The sequence below is a fragment of the Berghia stephanieae genome, chromosome 9 (genome assembly GCF_034508935.2).
Source record: "Berghia stephanieae isolate SIO BIC M18660-M18661 chromosome 9, UCSD_Bste_1.3, whole genome shotgun sequence".
NCBI classification, from domain to species: Eukaryota; Metazoa; Mollusca; class Gastropoda; order Nudibranchia; family Aeolidiidae; genus Berghia; species Berghia stephanieae.
The window spans coordinates 22,237,798-22,263,834 of record NC_088368.1 but is presented as its reverse complement, the minus strand read 5'-3'; the positions used below and the strand labels follow the sequence as shown (position 1 = coordinate 22,263,834).

The window sequence follows — 26,037 nt, the reverse complement described above, 5'->3', positions numbered from 1 at the left end:
ACATTTTAATGCTTGGATTAAAAACAAAAAACAAAACAAAAACAAAAACAAAACATTTTTTAATTTTTTTTTATTTCAATGCAGATAAAGTCAATTCGCTATGGCATATCTCACATAATATTATAGTAGTTTAAAGAAAAACGCATATATATATAATAATATTATTAATAATAATAATAAAATAATAATAATAATAATAATAATAATAATAATAATAATAATAATAATAATAATGATGATGATAATAATAGTGCCAGTAGAAAATTAGATGGTTTACGTCAAAATATTTAGACCAAAAACAAAACAACCACTCTGCAATAGTGGGGCTTTTGATAAGTACTGGCCCATGGGCACCAGCGTCCATAGGTCAATACTGACCAGTAGACACTTCGTAAAAGAAATGATCATAAAGGATGATAATGATGATGATGATAGTGATAATTTGTGTGAAAAACTCATATACCATATATAGAACATTTCAGACCTGCCAACCCTTCATACTCCAAAAGTAGAATCAGATGGTCAGAAAACAAGAACTTAAGACAAAAAAAATAGAAATTTCCTAACAATGGATAATTCTGTATTGAAATGACTACCAACTTTGTCACCAAACACATAAAGACAGTATTCCAGCACAGCTGACCAAACTACATATCACATCTATTAGGTAATGGAATGGGGAAGGGGAAGGGGGAAAGGAGTGCAATTAATTTTCCTATTTCGCTCTCATTTGGTATTCAAAAAAAAAATTTTTTAATCCCCATTTTAACCCCCCCCCCCCCTCCCCCCCTAACTCATTTTTTCTTCTTATCTATCACTATCATCATTAATTTTTGAAAATCGGAATTTTAGAAACAATGGCTAAATTGTGGAAATGGAAGAGTAAAAATAGGAATGATTCCACCAAAAGCGGAAGGGTTGGCAGGTATGAATTTTATGTCATTACAACAAGTCAACATAACCCAAATTTCTTTCATTAACATTCAGTCGTATTCCAGCACTCTTGCCGATTCTAGCCTCCATGCAGCGTTGAAATAAATACGATCCTGTCCTTGTCTTCCAGTTGATAATCAAGTTCGCCCTAAAGGAAAGAATAGTAAAAAAAAAAAGGTGAAAAATGATAAGTCAACTGATAAATTAATAGACTTACAGCATTTTAGTAGATGATATACTGAAGCGGATATGTAACATTTTTTAGTCATATCGTGCACTTCCGGATAGAAGCATGAAAATTTGCACCCAGGGGTTTTTGAGTATGCTGAATTCAAAAATCGCGGGAACCAACTTGTATCTCCGGTATTTCCCGCCAAAAATTAAATATTCAAAATGGCTGCCATCAAACTCGGATTTGCCTGTATTTTAATTATAAATGCACCGATTTTAGAGATTTTGGTGTCTATATATATGTTTATAAGGGCGGGGAATACGATAAAACACTTTTAATTCCATTATATTAATAGTTTCCTCCCAAAGTGAAAAACAACATATTATAATGTTTAAAAATCCAAATTGATCTCATATTTACGAATTGTGCCATCATAGTAATCGTTCTCAGCTAATAACTGACAATAACTTTGGTTTTGTTCATGTGAAAATCACACATTTTTATCAGGAAGAGAGCGCTACAACTATTGTCTTTTCTTCCAAGCACAAAATTTCAGCATTAGCCCATGATCAAGTTCATGAACAACTAAATGCAATGGTGAAGGGAGATGGTGGTATAATAGGAATAACGGAAAGTGATATAGCCTTGAGAAGGTGGATGATAGCAGGACCAGAAATGGCTAGACTATTAATGGAGTACAATGACAACCAGTCCAAAAAGCTAAATGACACTGAGCGCCACCATGAACAAATACCAAGTGTGCAAAAGACTTTCCTGTCTCATGTTAAGAATGTCACTGACGTAATGGAGGAACTTGGTAACCCATTTGCTGATACAAGTACAGATCTGTACTCACTTGAAACAAAACAAATGTCTGAAAGGGTAATAGAAGCTGTGAGGTGTGCAGAAGACATGGGGAAAATGCAGTATCAGCAATTTCTTGAGGACCGCATCAGTAGCAGTGCAACTGCTTTCAATGACACAATACATAAGAACAATCTTCCTCTTCTGAACTCTGTTGCTACAAAGAAATCAAATGCAACCTCTAAGATTTCCAATCTTCAGAATGATGTCCAGCTCTTCTCCCGTATGTATATATCATGCCAATCTCGGGACAGTGATATGGATGCCTTCTTTGCTCACGAAAATCATGCCTGGCCTCCATCATTGGCATCGAATGGCATAATGCACCATACAAGCAAATCAGATTTATTGGAATGTTTGGAGTCACTTGTTCCGCAACCAGAATCCATCCCAAAAGTTGGTCAGAATAATTGACGGTGCTGCCCTTGTGCATATGCTTGATCCACATAGATCCAGTATTCCGATTAGGACATTCAGGGACTATTCACAGTTGTTGTTTTTGCCCTATATAAAGCATTTACTGCAAGACGTGGTTCGCATTGATGTTGTTTGGGACGTTTACAAGGAGAATAGCTTGAAGACACAAACACGACAGGACCGTGGCAGCGGTAATCATATCCGGGTTGATAACAGCACTAAGATTCCTTCAAACTGGAAAAACTTTCTTCGCTGCGATGCAAACAAAGAAAACTTCTTCAAACTCTTCTTAGCTAGTGCCTTACAAGAATTTGAAACTCCAGCACAGAAACAAGTCATCAGTACACATGGCCCGAATGCTGTATCATCTCTTATAGCTGACGTGTCAGGCTTGTTTTGCACACAAGAAGAAGCAGATACCAGACTCTTGTTCCATGCTTCTCATTCCTTCTGTCATGGTCTCAGCAAGGTGATGATACATGCAACAGATACTGATGTGGTGGTCATTGCAGTAGCAGTATCAAGTGTTTCCCATAACTGAAATTTGGATAGCATTCGGACATGGTAATAAACTACGTTACATCCCTTGCCATCTAATTGCAAGTGAACTAGGTAAAGATGCATCTTATGGACTTCTTTTTTTCCATGCTGTATCAGGCTGTGATACTGTTACAGCATTTCGTGGAATTGGAAAGAAAACGGCTTAGGCTATTTGGCGCAGTATGCCTCACCTAGATCAGGTCTTTGCCCGCTTATCCCATGCTCCAAACCAATTATTCCCAGAGGATTTATAGCAGATGGAAAGATTCGTTGTTCTCTTGTATCAGCGCACATCCCCCATCAGCAGGGTAAATGATGCCAGAAAGCAGATGTTTACTCAAAATTGGAGAATAGACAACATTCCACCAACATCCCATGCATTGGAACAGCATGTCAAAAGGGCTGTGTACCAAGCCGGGCACGTCTGGGGACAATCACTTGTAGGAAACCCTGAACTTCCATCACCACAAACGTGGGGCTGGCACAGAGAAGCAGATGATTCTACATGGACTCCGTACTGGACCACTCTTCCAGAGGCAGCCAATGTATGTCAGGAACTACTTAAATGTGGATGCAAAAAGTCTTGTACTAAGAGATGCAAGTGTGTTAAAGCAAACCTCCAGTGCACATTTTTGTGCACATGTTCAGGACAGTGTAATAGACAAATTTGAACCCAGACGCAACATGTATTGTTTAATGTTCTTAGTTTTTCAGCTATTCTTCCTGATAAAACTGCTTATTGTTACATGCACAGAACTGTTTTAACATTCTTTATGGAAGACTTAAAATATTTGTATGGTTGCTAAAGTCATAATCATGATAATCAGCTGTGAACGATACCTGTAAGACTGATAAATAATGGTCAGTTTAGATTTTTAAGCATGTTAATATATTGATTTTTTTCATTTTCATTGTAAACTATTACTTTAATACATTTGAAATATATTTTATTGCATTCCCTGACCTCAAAAACATATGAATAGACACCAAAATCATTGAAATCATTTAATTATTAATTAAATTATAAATAAATCCAGTTTTTGAAAGCGCGGGTGGTTGGATGGGAGCATCACCCTTGAATCATATACCTATGATGTTCGCATGGGTGTACGATCCGATAGTGATGTCGTTTCTTCTTCTCTTTACTAGCCTATCCTGCTTCTTTGGTTTGTGATTGTATTTTTGACAGGGGATATTTTTTTTTTTCTGTAAATCTTCTGCCTGTTTGTTCTTGGTTATTTGTAATTTAGCTTATGATATTTTTAGGTTATGATTTTGATTTACATTTGTACTATTTTTGTTAGATTGCTTGTTTTTTTGTTTCAGCGGTCTCTCATATAACCTCAATTGTGTTGGAAGAGACCTAAAGCAACAAACAAAAAAAACAAAAAAAGTTTTTGAAAGCGGCCATTTTGAAATTAATTTTTGGCGGGAAAATTTTGAAAGCTATACATTTGAAATAGGTTTTATTGTATTCTCTGACCTCTTAAACATATGAAAAGACACCAAAATCATTGAAATTGGTGACTTATTAACTATTTACAGACACATCCAATTTTTAATGGCGGCCATTTTGAATATTTAATTTTGGCTGGAAATTCCAGAGCTACAAGTTGGTTCCCGCCATTTCTGAATTCAGCATACTCAAAAACCCCTAGGTGCAAAGTTTCATGCTTCTATCCGGAAGTGCACGCCAAAATCACATATCTGCCCCAGTAATATCGATGAGGTAAGATGTAAGGCATAGTTGAAAACCAGATAGGAGGTCCAACCAGCTGTTTAGGAGGCTACATCCAACAAGGATCTGCCTTCGAGGGGAAGATGTAGATGATAGCATTAAAATTAAAATTGAATGAAAGACTGCAAATAAAACAATAAAACTTTTCATGCCACCTTGTACCTTTAGAAACAATAAAGCAGGAGAGAGAGAGAGAGAGAGAGAGAGATATATATATATATATATAGAGAGAGAGAGAGAGAGAGAGAGAGAGAGAGGGAGAGAGAGAGAGAGGGAGAGAGAGAGAGAGAACAAACTGACTTACCATCAGCTCCCAATCTGCATCATTTATGAGGACAAGGATACCAGGTCGTCTGAAAAAGTGATCAAAGATAGAAAATCAATCTTCTTATAGCTAAAAGGGTCACTGTTATCCTCAATTTTCAATTGTCCTAAGTACTTAACTTATAATAATAATATGGAAAGCTTCCAGCATATCCGCAAACACCAAGCTTAAAACATTTAACACTAATGTTAAAGCAATCCTGCTCTGTGAGAGACTTGGCGAACAACCTTGACCACATCAGCCAAGATACAAACTTTTGTCAATCGATGTCTTCGACAAATCATCACGTTGAAATGGTTTGACAAAGTGCTAAATGCTGACCTTTGGACAAGAACCAACCAAGAGCAAATGGATGTCCAGATCAGGCACAGAAAGAGGTGATGGGTTGGCCATACACTGCGGAAAGAGCCCTGTAATAAAACCAAGCAGGCTCCCGAATGGAACCCACAGGGCAAGAGGAAACGGGGTCGTCCAAAACAGACTTGGAGAAGCCTTCACCAAGATTTGTGCGTCTCCAATCTTACCTGGAGTGAGGCAAAGGTCTATGCCAAGGACAGAAGAAGATGGAAGAGTGCTGTTGAGGCCCTATGCTTTGCCAGGAGCCAAGAGGCATAAGTCAAAGTAAGTCAAGTACTTAACAATATTCAATTTTCATGACTGATGACACAGATTAGTAAAGAATTACACATGCATCCTTTATGGCTACTCGCACAGAATATCTTATATTTATCTTGCTGTCCTTATCTCGATGACACTCCTGTGTGCACAAACAATTAATAAAATGAGTATCAGCTATGGATACATGCAAGAGATTTTGTACTCTAGTGCCTTCAACCCATGGAACAGAATTTTTCAAAGGACAGTAAATATTTCTTGGTACTCTCTAAAAAGGAAGTTAGGCTGCTTCAAAATACTTTCTTCCAGCAATTATTGTAATGGTACCAGCTCCCTTCCAATCACTGCTAAGTGGAAAGAGGAGTTGGAAAAATGCTTAAATCTTCCTGGGGACCAGGGTTCAAAACTGATCCCATAGCATGTGTGTCTGAGTTAGGGCCTGGATGGCAAAATTTTCTTTGGGTTGGACTCAAACAATTTGGAATAAGTTGAATATATACTTAAGATACAAATATTTGTAAAGAATAATACAATGACAAAAGTTGATTAAAGCGAGCTTTTATAAAACGCAATATCCACTAAATTTGCTCAAAGCGCTTTACAAAGGGTCCCTAACCAACAGAAACAGGTAACACGTAGAACGAGACATGATGCCTGTTAGGCAGTATACAATTTTTTCAACAGAGACAACTCTGTTAGCAGCCAGGTACTCATTTTACACCTGAGTACAGTGAGAGAATGTAAGTAAAGAGCCTTTTCCAAGGACTCAACTATGCGCTGAGCGAGGCTCGTACCCAGGACCGAGTGTCATACCATAAGACTGTAAAAATGTATTTGGCTCCCAGTACTTACACAGTTTCCCCTTGTATAAATAGTTCTGGTCGTTCTTTCACAATGTTGTCACAAATCCAAGGTAGCAGTGATCGGATTGTCCCTATTCATACCATATAAAAGGAAAAAATAAATAAATAAATAAATGGACAGTATAATAAAAAGGTTTTGTAAAAGTTACTTGAGCCCCGTTATTATCAAATCTTATTTTATCTTCTAAAAGGCTCACTAGCATAATATATCTTTTCAATGCCATATACATGGCATGACACAATCCCATTTGCTTTTGATTTTTGGTAAACATCAATCAATTTCGTATTTGTTGACACTACAATTCCATTTCAAATTGTAATTCACTGAATAAAAATACTTTTTGGACTACCACAGACATTACAACTAGAATTTGAGTTGTCAAGAAAAACTGTAAGCTAGGGGGGATAATTTGCTTTTGTCAACAACAACAAAATAAATATGAACCTTTATTAATATTAAGTACATTTAACCTCACTCGATGCATTTCACAATGTTCCGTTTATTCCCCCAGCAGACAACAAGGAACCATATTTCCAATTCATACAGTACCAGTCCACTGTTAGACATCCTTTTTATACTAACACTCTGTCTGGCCGGGGAGAGGGCAGCTTTACAGTTGGAGCCATCCATCACTCCTTTAAAAAAGTGGTTTTAAGCTCAGTGTCTATCTTTAACCACTCTCCCGACTTCTTGAGGTCATGGGTTCAACATACATACGCCGCGAAGTTAGTTTACCAACCATATTAGCTTACTAGCCGTATTCTTGACAAAAACATATAACATAGAGACGATTGAGACATTGAGTGAGCTCCGATATTTGAGGCGAATATTAATTCAGAAAAGTAAGTAGAACAGGCAATTATGTTGATAAAAACAAGAATTGAAGTGAGTAGAAAAGTGCCATCGCGGCGATGGGGGCTTGAACCCATGACCCTACTGTTATGACAACTACCGGTCCGAAGCCATCCACCACTCCAAAAAAAAAAAAAAAAGAAAAAAAAAGTGGTTTCAAGCACCATGTCTATCTTGAAACTTACATTCACTTTCTTGTTTAGGCAGTTGTACATCATGTTTCTTCACATTCCCACATAACAACTCAGCCCCTCCACTGAAAATTAAATATAAATATGTAAAACAACACATATTAAATTGACTCTACATGGTGTTAAAATGAAAACCCAAAATTTGTGACTTAATGAAGAAAGAAGTTGTAGACTAGTTTTATAAATCTGAAAAAGGCAGTTGGATTCTTAAATCGGAAAAGAATGAAAATAATCTCTTTAAGACAACAATAAAACCTTTTTAGTACCTAGACGTCTATATTAAATCAGTGATAAGATGAAGATACAATTTATGAATGAAAATTATACTCACAGACGAGAGAGCACTTCACACAGACTCTCTCTCTCTCTCTCTCTCTCTCTCTCTCTCTCTCTCTCTCTCTCTCTCTCTCTCTCTCTCTCTCATATACACACACACACACACACACACACACACACACCATCGTCGGGAAATCGTATTTATTTGTCCTAAGCCCTAGCAGACTATGAATGAATCCAACGGCTTCCACGGTTGACATGACAATTAAATAGTTTGTCTAACTTGCCTGAACTCCAAGTTGATTGATAAAGCCATCTATGGTGATAAATTGTAGTGGCACCTAGTGACGCATGGTATAGTTTTGATGATTTTTACACACTCACTAAATTCAGAGTTCAGAGCACTCAACACACTTGCTGCTGACACATAACACACAACCTAAATTTCGAATTCCTGATTCTTATGATTTCGGTTGACTTTTTAATTTTTTTCTGCAGGCGTTCTCCACTGCGGGAAAATAAGAAGCAGTGGTACATAGCGTCAAAATGGCTGCAAAGCAACGATCAATTCGCTCTGCAAAAATGAACAGTGGACGTGAAATTATGCGTCCAATCATTAGTTCGGATGTGATGGGGAACCGCAATGTTGAAGTCGTACCTGTAGGTGCTTGGGTAGAGCCTGTGTATGACGAATGTCAGCCCGATGCTGTCGTAAGTTACTTGCAAGCCACGTCTAACAAGTACAGGCTTGTACTTGTGTTTTCAATTTTTGAATTTCAATCAATTACAATTCAATCTGCAACTGCAATGGCAATAATTAGAATTATTTATTAGATTTTAATTTTTAATTTTGATACTTCATTCGTCGATTTTATTAAGTGTTTCAGTCATCTTCAGTCTTCATCTAATGATAATATATAGCAACAACAATAATACTAGAGAGCTGAGCCGGTGTTACCAATACTTAGCTTCTATAACCAGGACAAATCATTCGTTTGGATAGAAAAATAAATAAAAACTTACCGCTTACCGTCAAAAGCAGTTTAGATTTGAAGCTACATTTGTTTTCTATCAAAAAACATTCGGTACTAGACAATCCTTGATGAATTTCAAAAGTTGTGTTTGAAATTATATCCTAAATATTTTTATGATTCATTCCTCGCGAAATCGTGTTTTTTTTTTCGTCTGTCGAATGGTTGGTGCCCCTAGTGCCAAGTGCCCTGCCGCCTGCCGCGCAAAACAAAGGTTTTTTAAAAAGTTTATTGAGAAAAAGATACGGAAAAAAGTGTCCCTAGATAGGTATGCAATTTGGTGCATTAGTGCAGTAAAAATTGGTGCGCAAAATTAGTTCGTAGCGGATGCGAGACTGTGTGTGTGTGTGTGTGTGTGTGTGTGTGCGTGTGTATGTGTGTGTGTGTGTCTCTTTTTTTTTTTTTTCGGGAGTGCCTACGTACACGGTAACGGGGCATCTAGCCTCAGGATCTACGTACACGTAAACTGGTTTACCGTTGCAACACAAGCAATAGATGGTCCTCGCTGTCGTGACCGCGCGCGCGTGTGTGTGTGTGTGTGTGTGTGTGTGTGTGTGTGTGTGTGTGTTATTTTTTAAAAAATCAAAACAATTTTAACCATTAATGGCGAGATTCCATCTTACACTCCCCAAACTCCAGATCTTAGTCTTAATGTTATCATTAAAAGACAAGCTTTGCGATGTATAGTTTAATTGAAGCCCGAGTCGAAATATACTCTTACTACTGCTCTCTTGGTGGAAACGATCTATTCTGCATAAGCAATCTGGAGAAAAAAATCAGTGTCACTGTAAAAGGTTAAAATTTCCCGAAGTACCCCCCGTGAACCCCGCTGTAACAAACCTTTGAGATGTACGTCATCAGGCAACCCATTGTTTCTTTCATCTTTTCCCCTTCCCCCTTTCTTTCCCCCCCCCCCCCCATTCCCCCGCCCATCTCTCTCTCTCTCTCTCTTCTCTCTTCTCTCTCTTCTCTCTCTCTCTCTCTCTCTCTCTTCTCTCTCTTGTCATAGTGTTATCCCTTCCCCTTCCCATCTCATTGTAAAATGAAAACGTTCTGCTGTTTGCAGATACATGTATGATTGTTTTGTTTTTTCTCTCTCACTAGGCATTTGAAAAAAAGCAAAAACCTGAAAAAAAAACAAAACAACTTAACCTTTTAAAGGCGAATATCAATCTTACTTGGACCAAAAATAAAATCTTACCGTTTTCATCAAAAGACAAAAAACAAATTACAATTTAAAAACTTGAGCTTTTATATAGGGCAATATCCACCCAACGTGCTCAAAGCGCTTTTTATCAATATTCTTACTGCTCTTATGGTGGAAACGTTTTTTTTTTCTGCGTTAAAAAATAATATAAATGACGACTATTATTTGAAAACAAAAAAAATCAATGTCACGGGCAAAGGGTTAATTGCAGTACTCCTGCATCCTGTGAGACTCCTACGGCACTTGCTAATCATAAAAAAAGAAAATAGCAATCAACAATACTAAGTTGAAAAAAAAAAGAAGAAAAAAAGGAGGAGGGGGGGGGGGGAGCAAACCCAGTAGCAATGCAACCTTTTAGCGGAGAAAATCGATCTTTAACCCAACACCAAATCTTCTATCATCAAAAGACAAGTAACGGCAAAACTATTATAGACAATTGAAGTCCGAGTTGCGATAGTCTGACTACTCTCTTGGTGGAAACGCTGTATTCCCCGTTAACAATAATAAAGATAAAAGCAAACTACTATCTAAAAGCAAAAAATTAGCTTCGCTGTTAAGGGGTTAAGAACACCTGCAACTGCAACTGCCAGCATCCTTGAGATGTCTACGTCACCAAGGTCACCAATCGACACGTCTCCCTCTCGTCGGCATGCACCCCCCCCCCCCCCCCCCCTCCACTCTCACGGTGGTGGTGGCGGCGGATAAAAAAGGCCTTTTTTTCTTTTATTCAATCAACTTGACTGCTGGTGGACCCCAGGCCTTTCTACAAGTCCAAGAAATAATACTCACTTTTTCTCTTCGCCAACGAAAATATCTACCCCCTACCGGTCTAATTATTTGTAGCAGACGACAAATTTCTCAAAAAGGTCACGTGACACTGTAAAAACAACACAGGAAGTCCATGAAAGCTTATTTACGACATTTCCTTTGAACCGTGTAAACAACAAAATTTCGTTTTCATTCGACTCAACGGGTCAGATTGGCCGGTATTTTTTAACGAACTAAAGTTCTGAAAAATCAAAATGTTTCTTAGAAAGTTGAAAGATGATAGTTTTTGAAACAGAGGTAGGTTTTTAAAAAAAATCTTTATATTTTACGTGAATGCATGCTCAAGGCGAGTTGGACGTGCAGCGGAGGTTGGTAGGCCAAAGGCGAGGCTCTCTAGACAATTGTAATAATAATAATAAGGGAGAAATAATAATAGGCAACCAAATGCATCTGCCACTATCACTTCTTCACTAAGGCTAAGGCTAAGGGATTTTTGAGCGGGCTTATTTATAAAACAGTTGGGCATTGATAAAGGAGCGAGGTCCCTATCGCCATCTTGCTTTGTTTACACAGAGACCATGGCCAGATGGTTCAAAGTCTACGACTAAAGCGGGAAAAAAAATTCTAGTTCTAGTTAGCAACCAAAAATGTAGCCAAATCAAGAATCAAAATCAAATGTGTTTAAATGTTGCCGTATACCATTTTAAAATTAAAGTGCCATTTTAATGATCAAAAATAAAATTAAAATCTTACCTTAAATCCGATGAAGAAGAAGATTGTCAGAAAAAAAGAAAAGAAGTGATGATAGTTTTTATTTAGTTGGGTTTTTTTTTCAAAATATTATGTCTCCCCCCGCCTCTCTTTCTACCTCTCTCTCTCTCTCTCTCTCTCTCTCTCTCTCTCTCTCTCTCTCTCTCTCTCTCTCTCTCTCCCTCTCACTCTCTATGTTCTGTCTCTCCTCTCGCATCCCTTCCCCTCATTTTCCTCTTTTTGCCAAGGTGCCAGTACAAAAAGCAAGTTTCTCTGCCATGGTGCACCGGTCAGCAATCGGTTCCGTACATTTACGGGATGCTTCCCAAGATTGTTAACCTAGAAACCACGACCAGTGAGATGTTTTATTTCAAATTGTAATATTGCCCCAAAAACATTTTAAATGAAAGAAACACGGTTTTTATTTTTCAAGTGAAATTTTTTTGGTGAAACGAACTAAATTAATCTCACATAATTAAGATTGAGCACATTTAGTGGATATTGCTCTGTATGATACCGAGTGAAAGCTGTTTTTTAAAAAAATTCATGCCATTTATTTTCCCAAACAGTTAGCAGCAAAGTTAGAGGAAGAGAAGATAAAGAAAATAAACCATGAGAAAGAGAATCGTTTGCAAAGTTTCCGTCGCCAAGTCAAGAAACGGGTCAGTCACGCCAGTCAAGTCAAAAGACAGCAGCAGATTCAAGAGGCGGAGAGGGCTGTAAGTAGAGAGGGGAAGGAATGGGGAGGGGGAGATGGAAAGGAGGAAAGGGAGAGGGGAAGGAATGGGGAGGGGGGGGGATATTCTTTATTGTCTGACTCTGAAATGTAAGAAAGTGAATGATAGAGAAAGAGGTAAAAAGAAGATGCATGTCATTTGACAAATATACAATTTGCATGAGAATTTATCAAAATCAAAATATACAATGTACCTCTGATCCAACAAGTGGATTTCTCAAATTAAAACTTTGAAATCCTTTGAAAGATTTTCAATCGACATCCAAATGCAAAAATACTTGTAGAATCTGTTATATCGTCAAAGATTATGTATTCTTTTCAAAATGCGGCTATATGGTCTTGTGGGATGACGGATGACTATTGCTTTTGGATCGGAAGGTCCAGGGTTTGAACCTTGCTCAGTGCACAGTTGAGACCTTGGAAAAGGCTCTTTAGTCACATTCTCTCACTGTGCTCAGTTGTAAAATTAGTACCTGACCATTAATAGCGTTGTGTCTGTCGGAAAAATTGTAATATTGCCTAACTGGCGCCATGTCTCATCTTACGTTATATCTTGTTGTTGGTCAGGGCCCTTTTGTAAAGCACTTTGAGTATGTGTAGTGGATATTGCGTTATATAAGAGCTCAAGAAAAAAAAAAATGCAAGACTTCATCATTACCACAGCAGTTGATAACAAAGCTGAAAATCATGATCAAATGATAACCATTGAAACTTGCATAACTTGACAGAAATTAAAATTAGAGATGAAACTAGCATTAGTTTCCTTTTCTTTCAGTTTGCATTGGAAAGGAAAGTCATCCAGCAATCCTATGAGATGGGAACATCCAGCAGGAAAGACACGTGTTCTTTAAGGAATGATGATTTGGAACATGCCATCAAGCTACGACTACTTAAGAAATATGGAGGTAATTTGTACGAATAAACATTTTGATGATACGGTGATCCTCTGTCATGGGCACTTTATTTATCTTTTAAAAATGATCAACAAATTCTTTCTTTGTTTTTTTTGTTTTTTTGTCTACCTCTTTAATTCATTCATTACTCCTCCCTCGGCTGTTTTAATTCACTCTCTTCTCCTCGGTCATTATTGGTTCCATATATAAAAATTGATATTTAAAATTAGCAACTCTTGGCCATATAAAAAACTGAGGGGGGGGGGGGGGGGTAATTTTTTAGAATTCTTATGTTTCATGCATTTAATTCTTTTTTTTCTGATTGTCTTTATTTTTGAGAAAAGGACTTTTATGATAATAAAAGAAAAAGAAATAGAGTATTGTTTGTTTTCTTGATTCAGCAAATTGTACGAAAACCAGGATTTTCACTTTATTTCTGTCGTTGTAGGAAGAGAGTTTGAAAAGATTGTAAGTCTAGATTAGTCTATCATATAATATAATATAGTGGAAAGATTTATGATGTTGTCAATAATTCCTATAGCAACAGGGCATGAATGAATGGATTGGAAGAAAAATAATACGTTTTAGTATTTAAATGAAGTCCCGAAAACAGCTATAATCTTTAAGAGCCAATGTCCTTTTTCTTTTTCTTTTTTGATATACATTAATGTTGAACTGATTTTCAATAACTCACTGAAACCTAGTCCCCTAACCACAAGCTGTGCGCTGTTCCTAGAAATTTTTGGCATATTTCAAATTTGAAAAAGAAATATATACTCAGTTGCTCAATCAAAATCAAAATTGGTTTTCTACATAAGTCTTATTCAACTACTACCGTGTAAAGATTAAATTTATTAGCTTCAATAATGTCTATAATTTGTCTCAGAAAAATGTAAATAATGATGAGCTAAAAGTAACACAGCTGAAAAGTAAACAGATAGTCAGTGTTTGCCTTGAGTGAGTTAATGTAGTAATTAAGTGAAGGGATTGTGAGATAAATCGTTTACAGTTTTGTGTTTCATTTGCCACTGTGTTGGAAAAACACTGTCTTTGACTCACAAACGACCTTAATAAGATATGAGTGTTCCAGGCAGATATTGGACACTAAATGGGATGCACCTAGGAAAGGTATTTTACACAAAATTTTTTCTGTCTACCCAGCAGTGACTGTTAGATCTGGCTTAAAGTACTTTGCGAGTAGACTAGCATCCTATCCAAAAGGAAGTAAGCAATTATTACGGTCAGTCAGACCTGAAAGCAGCGTTGATAAATCCAAAAATAAACTGAAAACCTATCTCTTTGGGAAGTATTTAAATTAGATTATGCCAGGAATTATTGCAAAGCGCATACGTTTGTGCATTTGTGTGCGTGCGTGTGTGTGTGTGTGCACTCGTGTATACATTCAGTTAAGTGTATGTATATGTATGTGTATATATGTTATGTGAAGCGCTTCGAAGCTTCGGCATAAGCGCTATATAAATGTACATTTATTATTATTATTATTATTTGTTAAATGCTACAAATTTCTAGGACAAGACCTGGTTTCGTTGGCCAAATGGCTTTGAAGGATAGCAATGTGTTACTATTCTATCATTTGAAAGGAGATGGCTGCCTTTATGAAAAATGCAACGTCATTGCAGTTAAGTGGAGGCAATTGCCAGAGTCAGAATTACTCAAGTGACGATGATGAAATGTGAAAGTGCTATGATGATGTGATGATGATGATGATGATAGATGCACCATTTAGATAGGTTGTATTTAATGGCTAACGTTTTTCTTTCTCTTTTAATAGAGGATGTTGATGAATGGGAGACTGAGCGTCAACAAGAATCATCTCGTGATAATGATGAAGTAAGTTTATTTGTTTGTTTGTTTGTGATTTTTTTCCCCTCATCTATGTCATATAATCTTCAGATTGTTCAGATAACTCTATTAAGCTGATTTTAAACATAGGCAACAAATCTTTACCACCCACCTTTCTTCTACACGAAAGTCATCGGTTGCTGATTGAAAAAAAAAAAAAGAACAGTTTATAATAATAATACACATCATTCATTGTTTTCAAGGCACTGAGCTCTTGGATTTATTCGAGTTACTCACTCTCACTCAGTCAATCCTCTCCGTGCCTGCTAGCACTTGAGGCAATGCAAGGGATCTCCACCTGGTCTTGGGCCATCTCGAGGGACAGACAGAGCTCTCGGCTTCTGGTCGGTCTCGACAGTACGTCTCCAAGTCTCCTTGGGGAGGCCTCGCTTCCTCTTTACTTGGGATGTCCATCATAGAGGCTTCCTTATCAGTGTTTCATCGGGTCTGCAAGAGACATGCTCCAACCATTGCCATCTTCTCCTTTTAATGAGCCTTTTATTAGAGTTAGAGAACTTGTAATTAATTGTGAATCGGAAAGAAATCTGAGCCCAAATAATGAAAAAAGAATTCTTGTGAATCCTAATTTACATCATAAAATGCATGAGTAATTATTTCAATTTTCAGAAGCCGATCTAGGAAGACCCTCCCTTCCATAGCATATTTCATTCACAGAATCCTTGAAAGCTTTTGAATATTGGTTGAAATTTTTCTGTTGTGCATTGTAAATATATTGAATTATTTCTGTGCTTTGTTTCACTTTGTACCTTTGTGTCCATGATGTTATCATAAATAGGACATCATTTGGGATCAGCGTGGCTCAGCAGTACAGTCTTTGCTTCGTTCTCGAAAGGTATTGAGTTCAATCACCCACCACTGTGATGTGTGGTCTTGAGCAAGTCACCTCGCCCTAGCTCAAGTTGAGGCGCTGCACTGTGGCTGACGCCAGGGTTATTTCAGTCTTCCCTTGGAATAGACCCTAGAGACAAATTTCCCCAATGAGGATGAATAAAGGGAATTTTATTTTATTTATTTATTTTTATTGAGATGAAGTGGCATTATATACACATGTGCTATTATTATTGTTATTATTATTATTACTATTATTATTATTATGTTTTCATCTCCACCCCTGGTCAAGGGCATGCCCTCTGCGCTAAAGGCACATCCACTCACCGCATAGAGTAGAAATAAACTATTCTTCAATTATGGCATTTGTTAGATTTTACTTGATTTACGAACACAAAATTTTCCTTTTTTTTTTTCATTCTAGAATGTTAAGGTTACAGATAAAGCCAGACAACAGCTGGTGTCCAAGAAAATTACCCCAAGATCATCTCAATCCTTAGAGATAAAGAGTTTAAAAGGCCAACAAAACACAACAAAAGTTACCAGAGATATTCAGGTAAGTGATTATAGATTAGGCTTAGAAGTTGTTCAGCACATTGTGTGATTGATAAGACATTGCTAGTCTGTATGCTCAATGGAGATGGAAAAAATATAATAACTGAAGTTTACAGATCAAAATCATTATCATTATTATTATTATCATTGTCATCGTCATCATCACTGTCATCATCATCATCATCATCATCATTTTTACTGTGATAATAATGTTGTTACTATCTCTGGCAGTTCTAAAGCGTTTTAAACCGATGACGAATAAATATTTTCTTATTGAACTAGAGTCCTATTGTGACTACAGTTGTGGAACCCGATGTTCTTCCAAGCTCTTCTAGTGGATGGAAAGAAGGTAAGGCTATCTTAGAATAGAAACAGTATGGTGTATTGTATAAATAGAAAACGGTAGGGGCTGCCTGAAGCCTGTGATTGTGAACATACTAACGAAAGAGTGAAAATGGAGAGGCTTTGTATGGGAACAATACAGACAATGAACGTTTCAGGTACCCGAACCATCTATTGTCTGTATTTTTCCCTTACGAAGCCTCTCCATTTTCACTCTTTCAGTGTATTGTATAATACATTTTATCATCACGAAAAATGAATCTTAGTAAATGCCATACTTGATGTATTTGAATAAGAAGCAATTGTGCACATAGGAGGTTCAAAAATTGAAAATGACAATAATTGTAATTTAGGTTTTTTGTTTTTATTTGTTAATCTCTACAGATCCTGAGAGATTGGACGCGGATAATGATGAAAATGATGAGTTTAATAATGAGGAGAATGGAGTAAACAGCAATGATGATAACGATGAATCTTTCAATAGCGATGATGATGATGATGAAAACATTGATGCCTTTAAAAATGAACTTGAGGGGAAGAAGAAACTCACAGTCCAATTCAGTGACAACAAACAGCAAAAGAAATCAAAACGTAACAAAAGATCAGGTGAGTCAACATTTTGTAGTTTTTTCTTCTGCGTTTTCGGACTGAGAATGTAAATTCTATGTTAATGCCTAATTCCGACCTAGTTTAGTTTATGTTTTAGTTTTATGAACAAAAACATAGACATTATAGTAGACATTTAAAAATAACGCTTTAATCTGAATCATAAACCCTATTCAGTCATCAACTTACCTGCCTACTTTTACAGATCATCCGTAATTGTTACAGAAATTTGATGACAATTACAAACTTAAGAAATTGGAAGAAATATTACAGATTTTGATTTCACAGCAATTTTGTTGCAGTGTTTCAGAATTTTTTTTTCTTTTCTTAAGTTACCGCAATTTTAAGGAGAAAAAAAAATTGTCTTAAAATTTCCTTCAAGTTATTATATAGACTAGTGTCCTATCCAAAGGGTAGCAAGCAATTGTTATTGTTCATTTCACGCTACAGAAACCGGGATAAACTCCGGATCCATGGGCCTGGTAGTTCTGAAGGACTACTTAGTATTACGGAGATGTTTTCATTTATTACTGATGACATTTGTGTTGGTTACTGATTTTGAAATTTCCAAATAGCCAGGTATGGTCAACAATAAAGTCGGTATTTATGAATTTAAAGTATAAGGATTGAATTTATATTTTATACATATAGAACCTTCCTTTATTAAAAACCATGCTAAATTATCTACATTTTTTTTTTCAATTCTCCCAAAGATAGAAAAACAAGATACATTTAAGACAAACGGATGAGACATCCATAATGTTGGGCATTGGTACAATTTCCGATTTAAGCCAACACTGTTTTACACCAAATGTCCATCTCCTGTAGGTCAGGAGGGTGGGGGGTCCTGAAAGCTCAGTTGGTAGAGCTCTAGCTACACATGCAAAGGGACAGTTTGATTCCGGGTGAAGTCCAGGTTTTTTTCTGACCCCCCCCCCCCCCCCCCCCCCTGTCCACCCCCCCTGTCCACCTAGCAGTGATTGGGTAGCTGGGAAAGCACTTTGCGATAGACTAGCATCCTCCTATCCAAAGGGTAGAAAGCTGCTCATCACCTGGGTCAGGGTATAGGCCACAGACAAATAGTTTCCATCCTTCTCTATCCTGAGCTAACTTTTTTTTTTATCTCATTCCATGTCTTACCACTTCTCTGTTTATCAGCTTCTTTAATTCTTCTCCATGTTCCTCTTGGCCTTCCCCTTGATCTTCTGCCCTGAGGGTTCCAGTCCAATACTTTCTTTGTTATAGTTTAGTCCTACTCCCTGTGTATGAATCCCGTCCCCTCTCCCTGAATATAAAATCTTCTCCCCAGACTTGAGGTGTTTCTCAAAAGAAAGCTGTTGCTATTGTCTATTTCTTGCTGAAGAAACCGGGAAAAACTCTAGCTCCATGGGCCTTATGGCTCAGAAAGATTAGGACTTTATTTTTTTATGGGACACTGAAAATGTGTGCAAAATCCCTTTGCTAAGGACACACTGTCAAAATGTGTGCAAAATCCCTTTGCTAAGGACACACTGTCAAAATGTGTGCAAAATCCCTTTGCTTAGGACACACTGTCAAAATGTGTGCAAAATCCCTTTGCTAAGGACACACTGTCAAAATGTGTGCAAAATCCCTTTGCTTAGGACACACTGTCAAAATGTGTGCAAAATCCCTTTGCTAAGGACACACTGTCAAAATGTGTGCAAAATCCCTTTGCTAAGGACACACTGTCAAAATGTGTGCAAAATCCTTTTGCTAAGGACACACTGTCAAAATGTGTGCAAAATCCCTTTGCTAAGGACCATGGGTGCCAGTTTTCCGGTTCATGCCGGAATTCCAGTTTCGCGATATCTCGAAGTCAAATACCTCCGATTTCAGTGTTTTGATAATGGTATAAAAACGGTGATGAAATAAGAGTAAAGTTTAGGCCGCATTTTCAGTAAGAACATTTTCAGGTTTGGCAAAGTGTCGAGATTTTACTTTCAGGTTTCAGCACTTTTTCCTGCTGGCACTCATGCTAAGGACACACTGTCAAAATGTCTTATCATCGTACTGTACAATAAAAAATAGCAGAGGTCTCCAGTGTTGTTTTCCTAATCGAGGGAATAACTAAATGAATAGAATATTAGTTAACAATTGGCCCATCTCTCCCTAAGGTTTACCACTACTTTTTTTTTCGGTTTTCCCAAGAAATGTACTAGAATGGCACTGGACGGTGATTTGTTTAAAACGTCGTCCCAACAAAAACAAAACAAAAAAACCCAAAAAGAAACAAACAAAAAACCCAGAAAACAAACCGACCCCCCCCCCCCCCCAAAAAAAAAAAACAAACGGGCAAAAGTGACATAAGAAATCAATCAATATTTTATAGAATGCCAATTGGATGATTCATGGATTGAATAAAAGGGTCTCTTTCTCCCTCCAAGAAAGGAAAGGTAACTCAAATCCTTCCATTTTCAGCTTCATCCAAGCGTCCATCTTCAGCCCAGTTAGCAGCCTTACTGTCTCAGTTCACGGAAAGCGAGGCTTTAGCAAGGCAGAAGCGGCAGCAGGCAGCCATCTCACGGCGGATTTTCATGGATAGAGAGAGGGAAGCTGTTAGAGAGAACTTGAGGAGACAGGAACATCGGAAAAAGATTATAAGGTTTGCTTATCTGTTTGTTGTAGCACTCATAATAATAATAATAATAATAATAATAATAATACTAATAATTAATAATGATAATAATAATAATAATTAATAACTTTAAATTTATTATAATAATAATTATCAATATTATTTTTGTTATTATTATCATTATTATAAAATTATTTTTATTATTATCATTATCATTATTATAAAATTATTTATATTATTATTATAAAATTATTATTGTTATTTTATTATTATTATTGTTATTTTATTATTATTATTGTTATTGACTTACTTGACTTATGCCTCTTGGGTCCTGGTGGAGCATAAGGCCTCAACAGCACTCTCTCATCTTCTTCTGTCCTTGGCACAGAACTTTGCCTCACTCCAGGTAAGATTGGACCCGCACAAATCTTGGTGAAGGCTTCTCCTCCAAGTCCGTTTTGGACCCCGTTTTCTCTTGCCCTGTGGGTTCCATTCGAGTGCCTATCACTATTGCTATTATTATAACTTCTTATTTAGGAGACAAGAGATTATTTTTATTATTATTGCCTACCGTTCCACAGTTTAAAGAAAGAGAAGGAGGCGTACAGACAAGAATTAGAGGCCCTGGCCCAGAAGGAAGTGGAAGTCACAGTCACAGATCAGAACACCATAGATTTGGATGACGAGAAGGAGGATGAGGAGTTGCGTCAACGACTAGAGGCTGTCCACTTCCAGGAACTAGTAGAGAGGCGAAAACAAGATCTGAGACGAAGTCGGGAGATGGAAAGGTTTGTACTGAAATTCTCACCTTCCATGAGTCTTGGTGCAGAAAAATGAAATTTGACCCAACTCTGCATACTATTATTATTATTATTATTTATTATTGTTATTATTTTTATTATTATTATTATTATTATTATTATTATTATTGTTTTTATCATTATTCTGTAGGTGCTGTATAAACTTTTAAGCACCAATTTTGAATGGATTGAAAAGTAACTTCCTTTTCTTGGTGATAGTTTAGTAAATCATGATGACCGGCATAATAAATGCTCAGGAAATGAGGGAATTTTTCTCAAGGTTTTCGAGAATAATAGTTTTTACTTTTCCTCAAGAAGTCTGCAGGGGTTCTGATAGCTCAGTTGGTAGAACACTCACTTCACAAGCAAAGGGACTGAGGTCAGTCGCTGGTGCAGTCGAGATTTTTTTCTGACCCTGCTGTCCACCAGCCGTGATTGGGTAGCTGGGTCTGTTAGATCTGGCAGAAGTACTTTGCAATAGACTAGCGTCCTATCCAAAGGGTAGCTAGCAATTGCTATTGTCCGTTTCACGCTATAGAAACTCAGATAAACTCTGGCTCCATGAGCCTGGTGGCTCTGAAGGACTACAAGAAGTCTGCCCAGAGATCCAGACGGAGATCTAGTAACTGCCCTTGGAGACAATGCACCATCCATACAAACCACTAGGAAGTGGATTCTAACGATTTCTGAGATGGAGGAAAACATATTTATGGATATTTAAATTCTAAATTGAGCTTTTATATAGCACAATATCCATTAAACATGCTCAAAGCACTTTACAAAGGGTCCCTGACCAACAGCAACACGTAACATAAAGAATGAGACATGAAGCCTGTTGGGCGATAATACTAAATTTTTTCCCCCACAGAGACAACACTGTTAACGTCCAGGTACTCTCCGTAGGAAAAAATTAGAATATCACCTAACAGGTGCTATGTCTCATCCTCCATGTTAAGTGCTGCTGTTTGGTAGGGACCCCTTGTAAAGTGCTTTGAGCACATTTATTGGATATTGTGCTATACAAATGCTTAAATACTTTCCCATGCATAAAATTACTATAAAATCCAAGCCACATCACTTCAGTGTGATTTCCAGTTAACTAATAAAATCAAACCCTGATGTAGAAGGTTACTTATTACCAAGAGCTACGAGGTTCAAATCCCATTACAAATGCTTTTTTGAAAAGATGTTTTTGTTTGTGGACTTTTAAAAAAGATCATTTTGGTTCTCTGATTTGTAGTATATAATATATAATATATTCTGTTTTTGTCCATGACAATGGGAGGAATAGTGAAAATCTACAATCCATTTTGACTCAATCTCTAGGTACTTGGATGCCCTGCGCCACAAACTAGTGGAGAAAGCCAGACGTTTGGGCATTACATTGCCTGCCCTTTGTGCCTGTGGTGAAATTTGGGACACCCATCCGGAGACCTGCGCCAACAACTGCTTCTTTTATAAGAATAACAGAGGTAGATTTGAATAAATAAATAGACAAATAAATAAATAGATAAATAAATACATAAATCAATCAATCAATAAATAGATAAATAAATAAATTAATAAATAAAGATAAATAAATAGATAAATAATGAGAAGCAAATTAGTATGTGCAGTGAGCTTCCGGTCTCATAATGCTCTGTACACTTCACATTTATAAAAGTGAGTGGAGCAGGCACTAATGTTGATTATAACAAGAAATGAAGTGAGTAGGCGATAATACAAATTGACAAATACAATAATATAATTGTCCCAGAAGACAATAGAGAATAAAAATGTTTGCGGTGAAGGGGAGGGGGGAACCAACAACTGTAATGGCATCTACGCCGGGCCACGAGGGGGATGCTCCACTGTACAATCATCATCATCATCCACCACTCAATGGAAAAGGAGGTCTTAAATGTAGTCCCTCATCTGGTCCCACGCAGACCATCCCCAATATCACTGGTCGTAAAATGAAATACCTTACTGCTATTCATCAACACAACGCATTTTATAAATAATAACGTGAAGTTGAATGTAAGCTTCAGTTTAATTACAAAAACAGATCAAATGAACGTTTCGGGTTTCCCCTTTATCAACAAAACAGGATGATTGAAACACCACAGATGAATGAGATGATGTGGTAGTGGCATTTTATATTACAATTGATGGTTCCTCTGTGACCTCTAGTTGCTATGCCTGTCTAGCTATTGATATGGATACCTTTTTAAATATTATAATCTTATAGTATGAGCCTTTAGTTCTTCAATCAACATACAGTGCATACACTTTTGAAAATTACGTCAGTTATCGTATATTTTATTAAAACTAGTCGAATAAACATTTAAGTTGTTTTATTTTTCACTGGAAAATTTAAAATAAAGTATATTTTGGCCCTGAAATCAACCGAAGGCCCGCAGCCACCTTAATTGCTTGCCTATCAACCAGAGTAAACAGCTCACAGATCCTGAGCATCACTCACAATTTTAATACAGATGATTTAAAAATTTGCACAGATTGCTGAATTCAAACATGCAGTATGAAACAAAGCAATATGATTCTACAGTGTTACAGATTTTTTAGAAATGTTTTAAGATGTTTTTAAAACAATTCTGCATCATTACTGTCTCTGATATATCTTGGAAGGGAGTTCCAGATAAGGGGTGTCGAATATTCAAACGCATGCTCGCCAATTTTGAGAGTCATTTTTTTAAATTTCAAAGTGTACAGAAAGTAGAAAGAATCGTTTTTGTCAATTTCAGTATCATGATATCAGGACTATTTTCTCATTCACCATTAACACCTTGTATTCAACCTCTCTATATTTTCAGCATACGCAAGGGCCCTCCAGTCTCTCCTGGCATCAACTGAGGTCATGTGACAACTGAATCCCATGACCATGTGACAGCTAGATATTAAATAATTTTATAAATGTGACCTATCGATTAAACACAGTATTAAGCCAGCAAGACTACTACAGAGGAAATCATTGTTCTTTATAGGGGTAGTCATGAAATGTAAAGTTAAGATTTCATATTTTCAAAATCATTCATAAAATTCTCCCTCAACAGGCATCCTATGGCAACTCATTTGACATCTTCGGAGCCTTTTAAACATTCTTTAAACCATTAGGTAAAATATAGACTACATTCAAGACACACATTTGATTGTTTGTAAATTTGAACTCATGAAGAAGCGATTGATCGTAGCAAGAGAATTATTTTGTACACAAATTGAAAAGGGGCTCACAGGCTAGCCAACCAGTATGATTTCTTATTTTTTGATACGCTTTGAAGTCCAAAATATGATAATATGGGGATGTTGACTGAAATATGCCAAATGCAAAAAGTCGAGAGTTTGTTACAAAAAGGGTGAGAATGATAAAAGTGGAGTAGTTACAAGTACTTAAATATCGTCTCTGTAACAAATAGGGTGAGAATGATAAAAGTGGAGTAGTTACAAGTACTTAAATATCGTCTCTGTAACAAATAGGGTGAGAATGATAAAAGTGGAGTAGTTACAAGTACTTAAATATCGTCTCTGTAACAAATAGGGTGAGAATGATAAAAGTCGAGTAGTTACAAGTACTTAAATATCGTCTCTGTAACAAATAGGGTGAGAATGATAAAAGTCGAGTAGTTACAAGTACTTAAATATCGTCTCTGTAACAAATAGGGTGAGAATGATAAAAGTCGAGTAGTTACAAGTACTTAAATATCGTCTCTGTAACAAATAGGGTGAGAATGATAAAAGTCGAGTAGTTACAAGTACTTAAATATCGTCTCCACCTAGATGAGAATCTGACATACCGTATACTAGCTTGATAAGTGAATTTAATTGTTATCGAACACACCGTATACTAGCTTGATAAGTGAATTTAATTGTCATCGGACATACCGTATACCAGCTTGATAAGTGAATTTAATTGTCATCGGACATACCGTATACTAGCTTGATAAGTGAATTTAATTGTCATCGGACATACCGTATACTAGCTTGATAAGTGAATTTAATTGTTATCGGACATACCGTATACTAGTACTAGCTTGATAAGTGAATTTAATTGTCATCGGACATACCGTATACTAGTACTAGCTTGATAAGTGAATTTAATTGTCATCGGACATACCGTATACTAGCTTGATAAGTGAATCTAATTGTCATCGGACATACAGTATACTAGCTTGATAAGTGAATTTAATTGTCATTGGACATACCGTATACTAGCTTGATAAGTGAATTTAATTGTCATCGGACATACCGTATACTAGCTTGATAAGTGAATTTAATTGTCATCGGACATACCGTATACTAGCTTGATAAGTGAATGTTCAATTTGAAATGTTGGATGGTCCCACTCCTACGTTTTGATAATATGATTTTTGGAGAGAAAAAAATATGAGAAAAATTGCATAAATATTGGGAAAAATATGAAAAAGCTTTTCAAATGGTTGGGTGTTGGCAACTCTGTCTGGGCTCATTTGAATATAATAATAATATAGCAAATAGCGGGTAGCATGTTGTAAATATTATTTCAAATTCATTGGTCACGCATTTAAATCCCATGATCAATGTGTAGAATAAATTTCTATCGGATTCATTTTATCTACATGCTCACTAAAATGATAGACCTATGTTATTCCACTCAATTGTCCATTCCTTAGAGGTGGGTGTTTCTCATCTTAACATTGAAATATATATACACACAAGTCATAATAAATAAATGATATTCATTTTACAACTGGAGAGTCTTTATTTTCTCATCTATTTCACAGTTTTCCTTTTTTCTTTGTTATTTAGATGAGAAGCCTTTCAATATAAGTGTGTAAAAAGAATTTTCAACATATTTTGGCCTACAAAAATAAAAACAGTGGATCTGTTAAAGAAAGCTGACTGCATTAACATTGAAAACCAAATAAAAAGAAGATGGTACTGGCTGAGTCACGTGCCCAGAATGGGAAAAGGGTCACTTCCCAAGACAGCCCTGTACTGGACAGCAGATGGGAAGAGAAAGCGAGGGAGGCCCAAAGAGACCTGGCGAAGGACGATGGAAAAAGAGATAAAGTAAGTAGGCCTGTCCTGGAATACAGCCGACCACAAAAAATGGAGATGTCTGATGGATGCCCTATGTGCCTCAAGGCCTAAAGAGGATTAACTTAACTTGACTTATTTAGATGAGTTACCTCCCATGTGCTATGTGTATTTTTAGTCTTGACTTCAAAATGGAAGGTCCAAGGTTTGAGTCCTGCCTTGAGTGGCATATCGTTGAGTC

At 36.7% G+C, this 26,037-nt stretch overlaps 2 protein-coding genes across 2 annotated transcripts; one reads left to right on the top strand and one right to left on the bottom strand.

Annotated features, from left to right (window-relative positions):
• Positions 1-269: 269 nt before the first annotated feature.
• LOC144979866 (ubiquitin-related modifier 1-like) lies at positions 270-8,238 on the bottom strand. The gene is made up of 5 exons (XM_078927091.1): positions 8,075-8,238; positions 7,506-7,576; positions 6,457-6,538; positions 4,969-5,017; positions 270-1,081 (listed from the first exon to the last, which is right to left on the bottom strand). Exons 1-5 carry the CDS (start codon positions 8,101-8,103, stop codon positions 1,013-1,015), a joined length of 300 nt encoding a protein of 99 aa, XP_078783217.1. The 5' UTR covers positions 8,104-8,238; the 3' UTR covers positions 270-1,012.
• Positions 8,239-8,298: 60 nt separating this feature from the next.
• Positions 8,299-25,503, top strand: LOC144979864 (uncharacterized). The gene is made up of 11 exons (XM_078927088.1): positions 8,299-8,498; positions 12,113-12,262; positions 13,055-13,184; positions 14,965-15,023; positions 16,309-16,440; positions 16,722-16,788; positions 17,166-17,387; positions 19,827-20,010; positions 20,565-20,771; positions 22,110-22,255; positions 23,597-25,503. Exons 1-11 carry the CDS (start codon positions 8,334-8,336, stop codon positions 23,644-23,646), a joined length of 1,512 nt encoding a protein of 503 aa, XP_078783214.1. The 5' UTR covers positions 8,299-8,333; the 3' UTR covers positions 23,647-25,503.
• Positions 25,504-26,037: the final 534 nt, after the last annotated feature.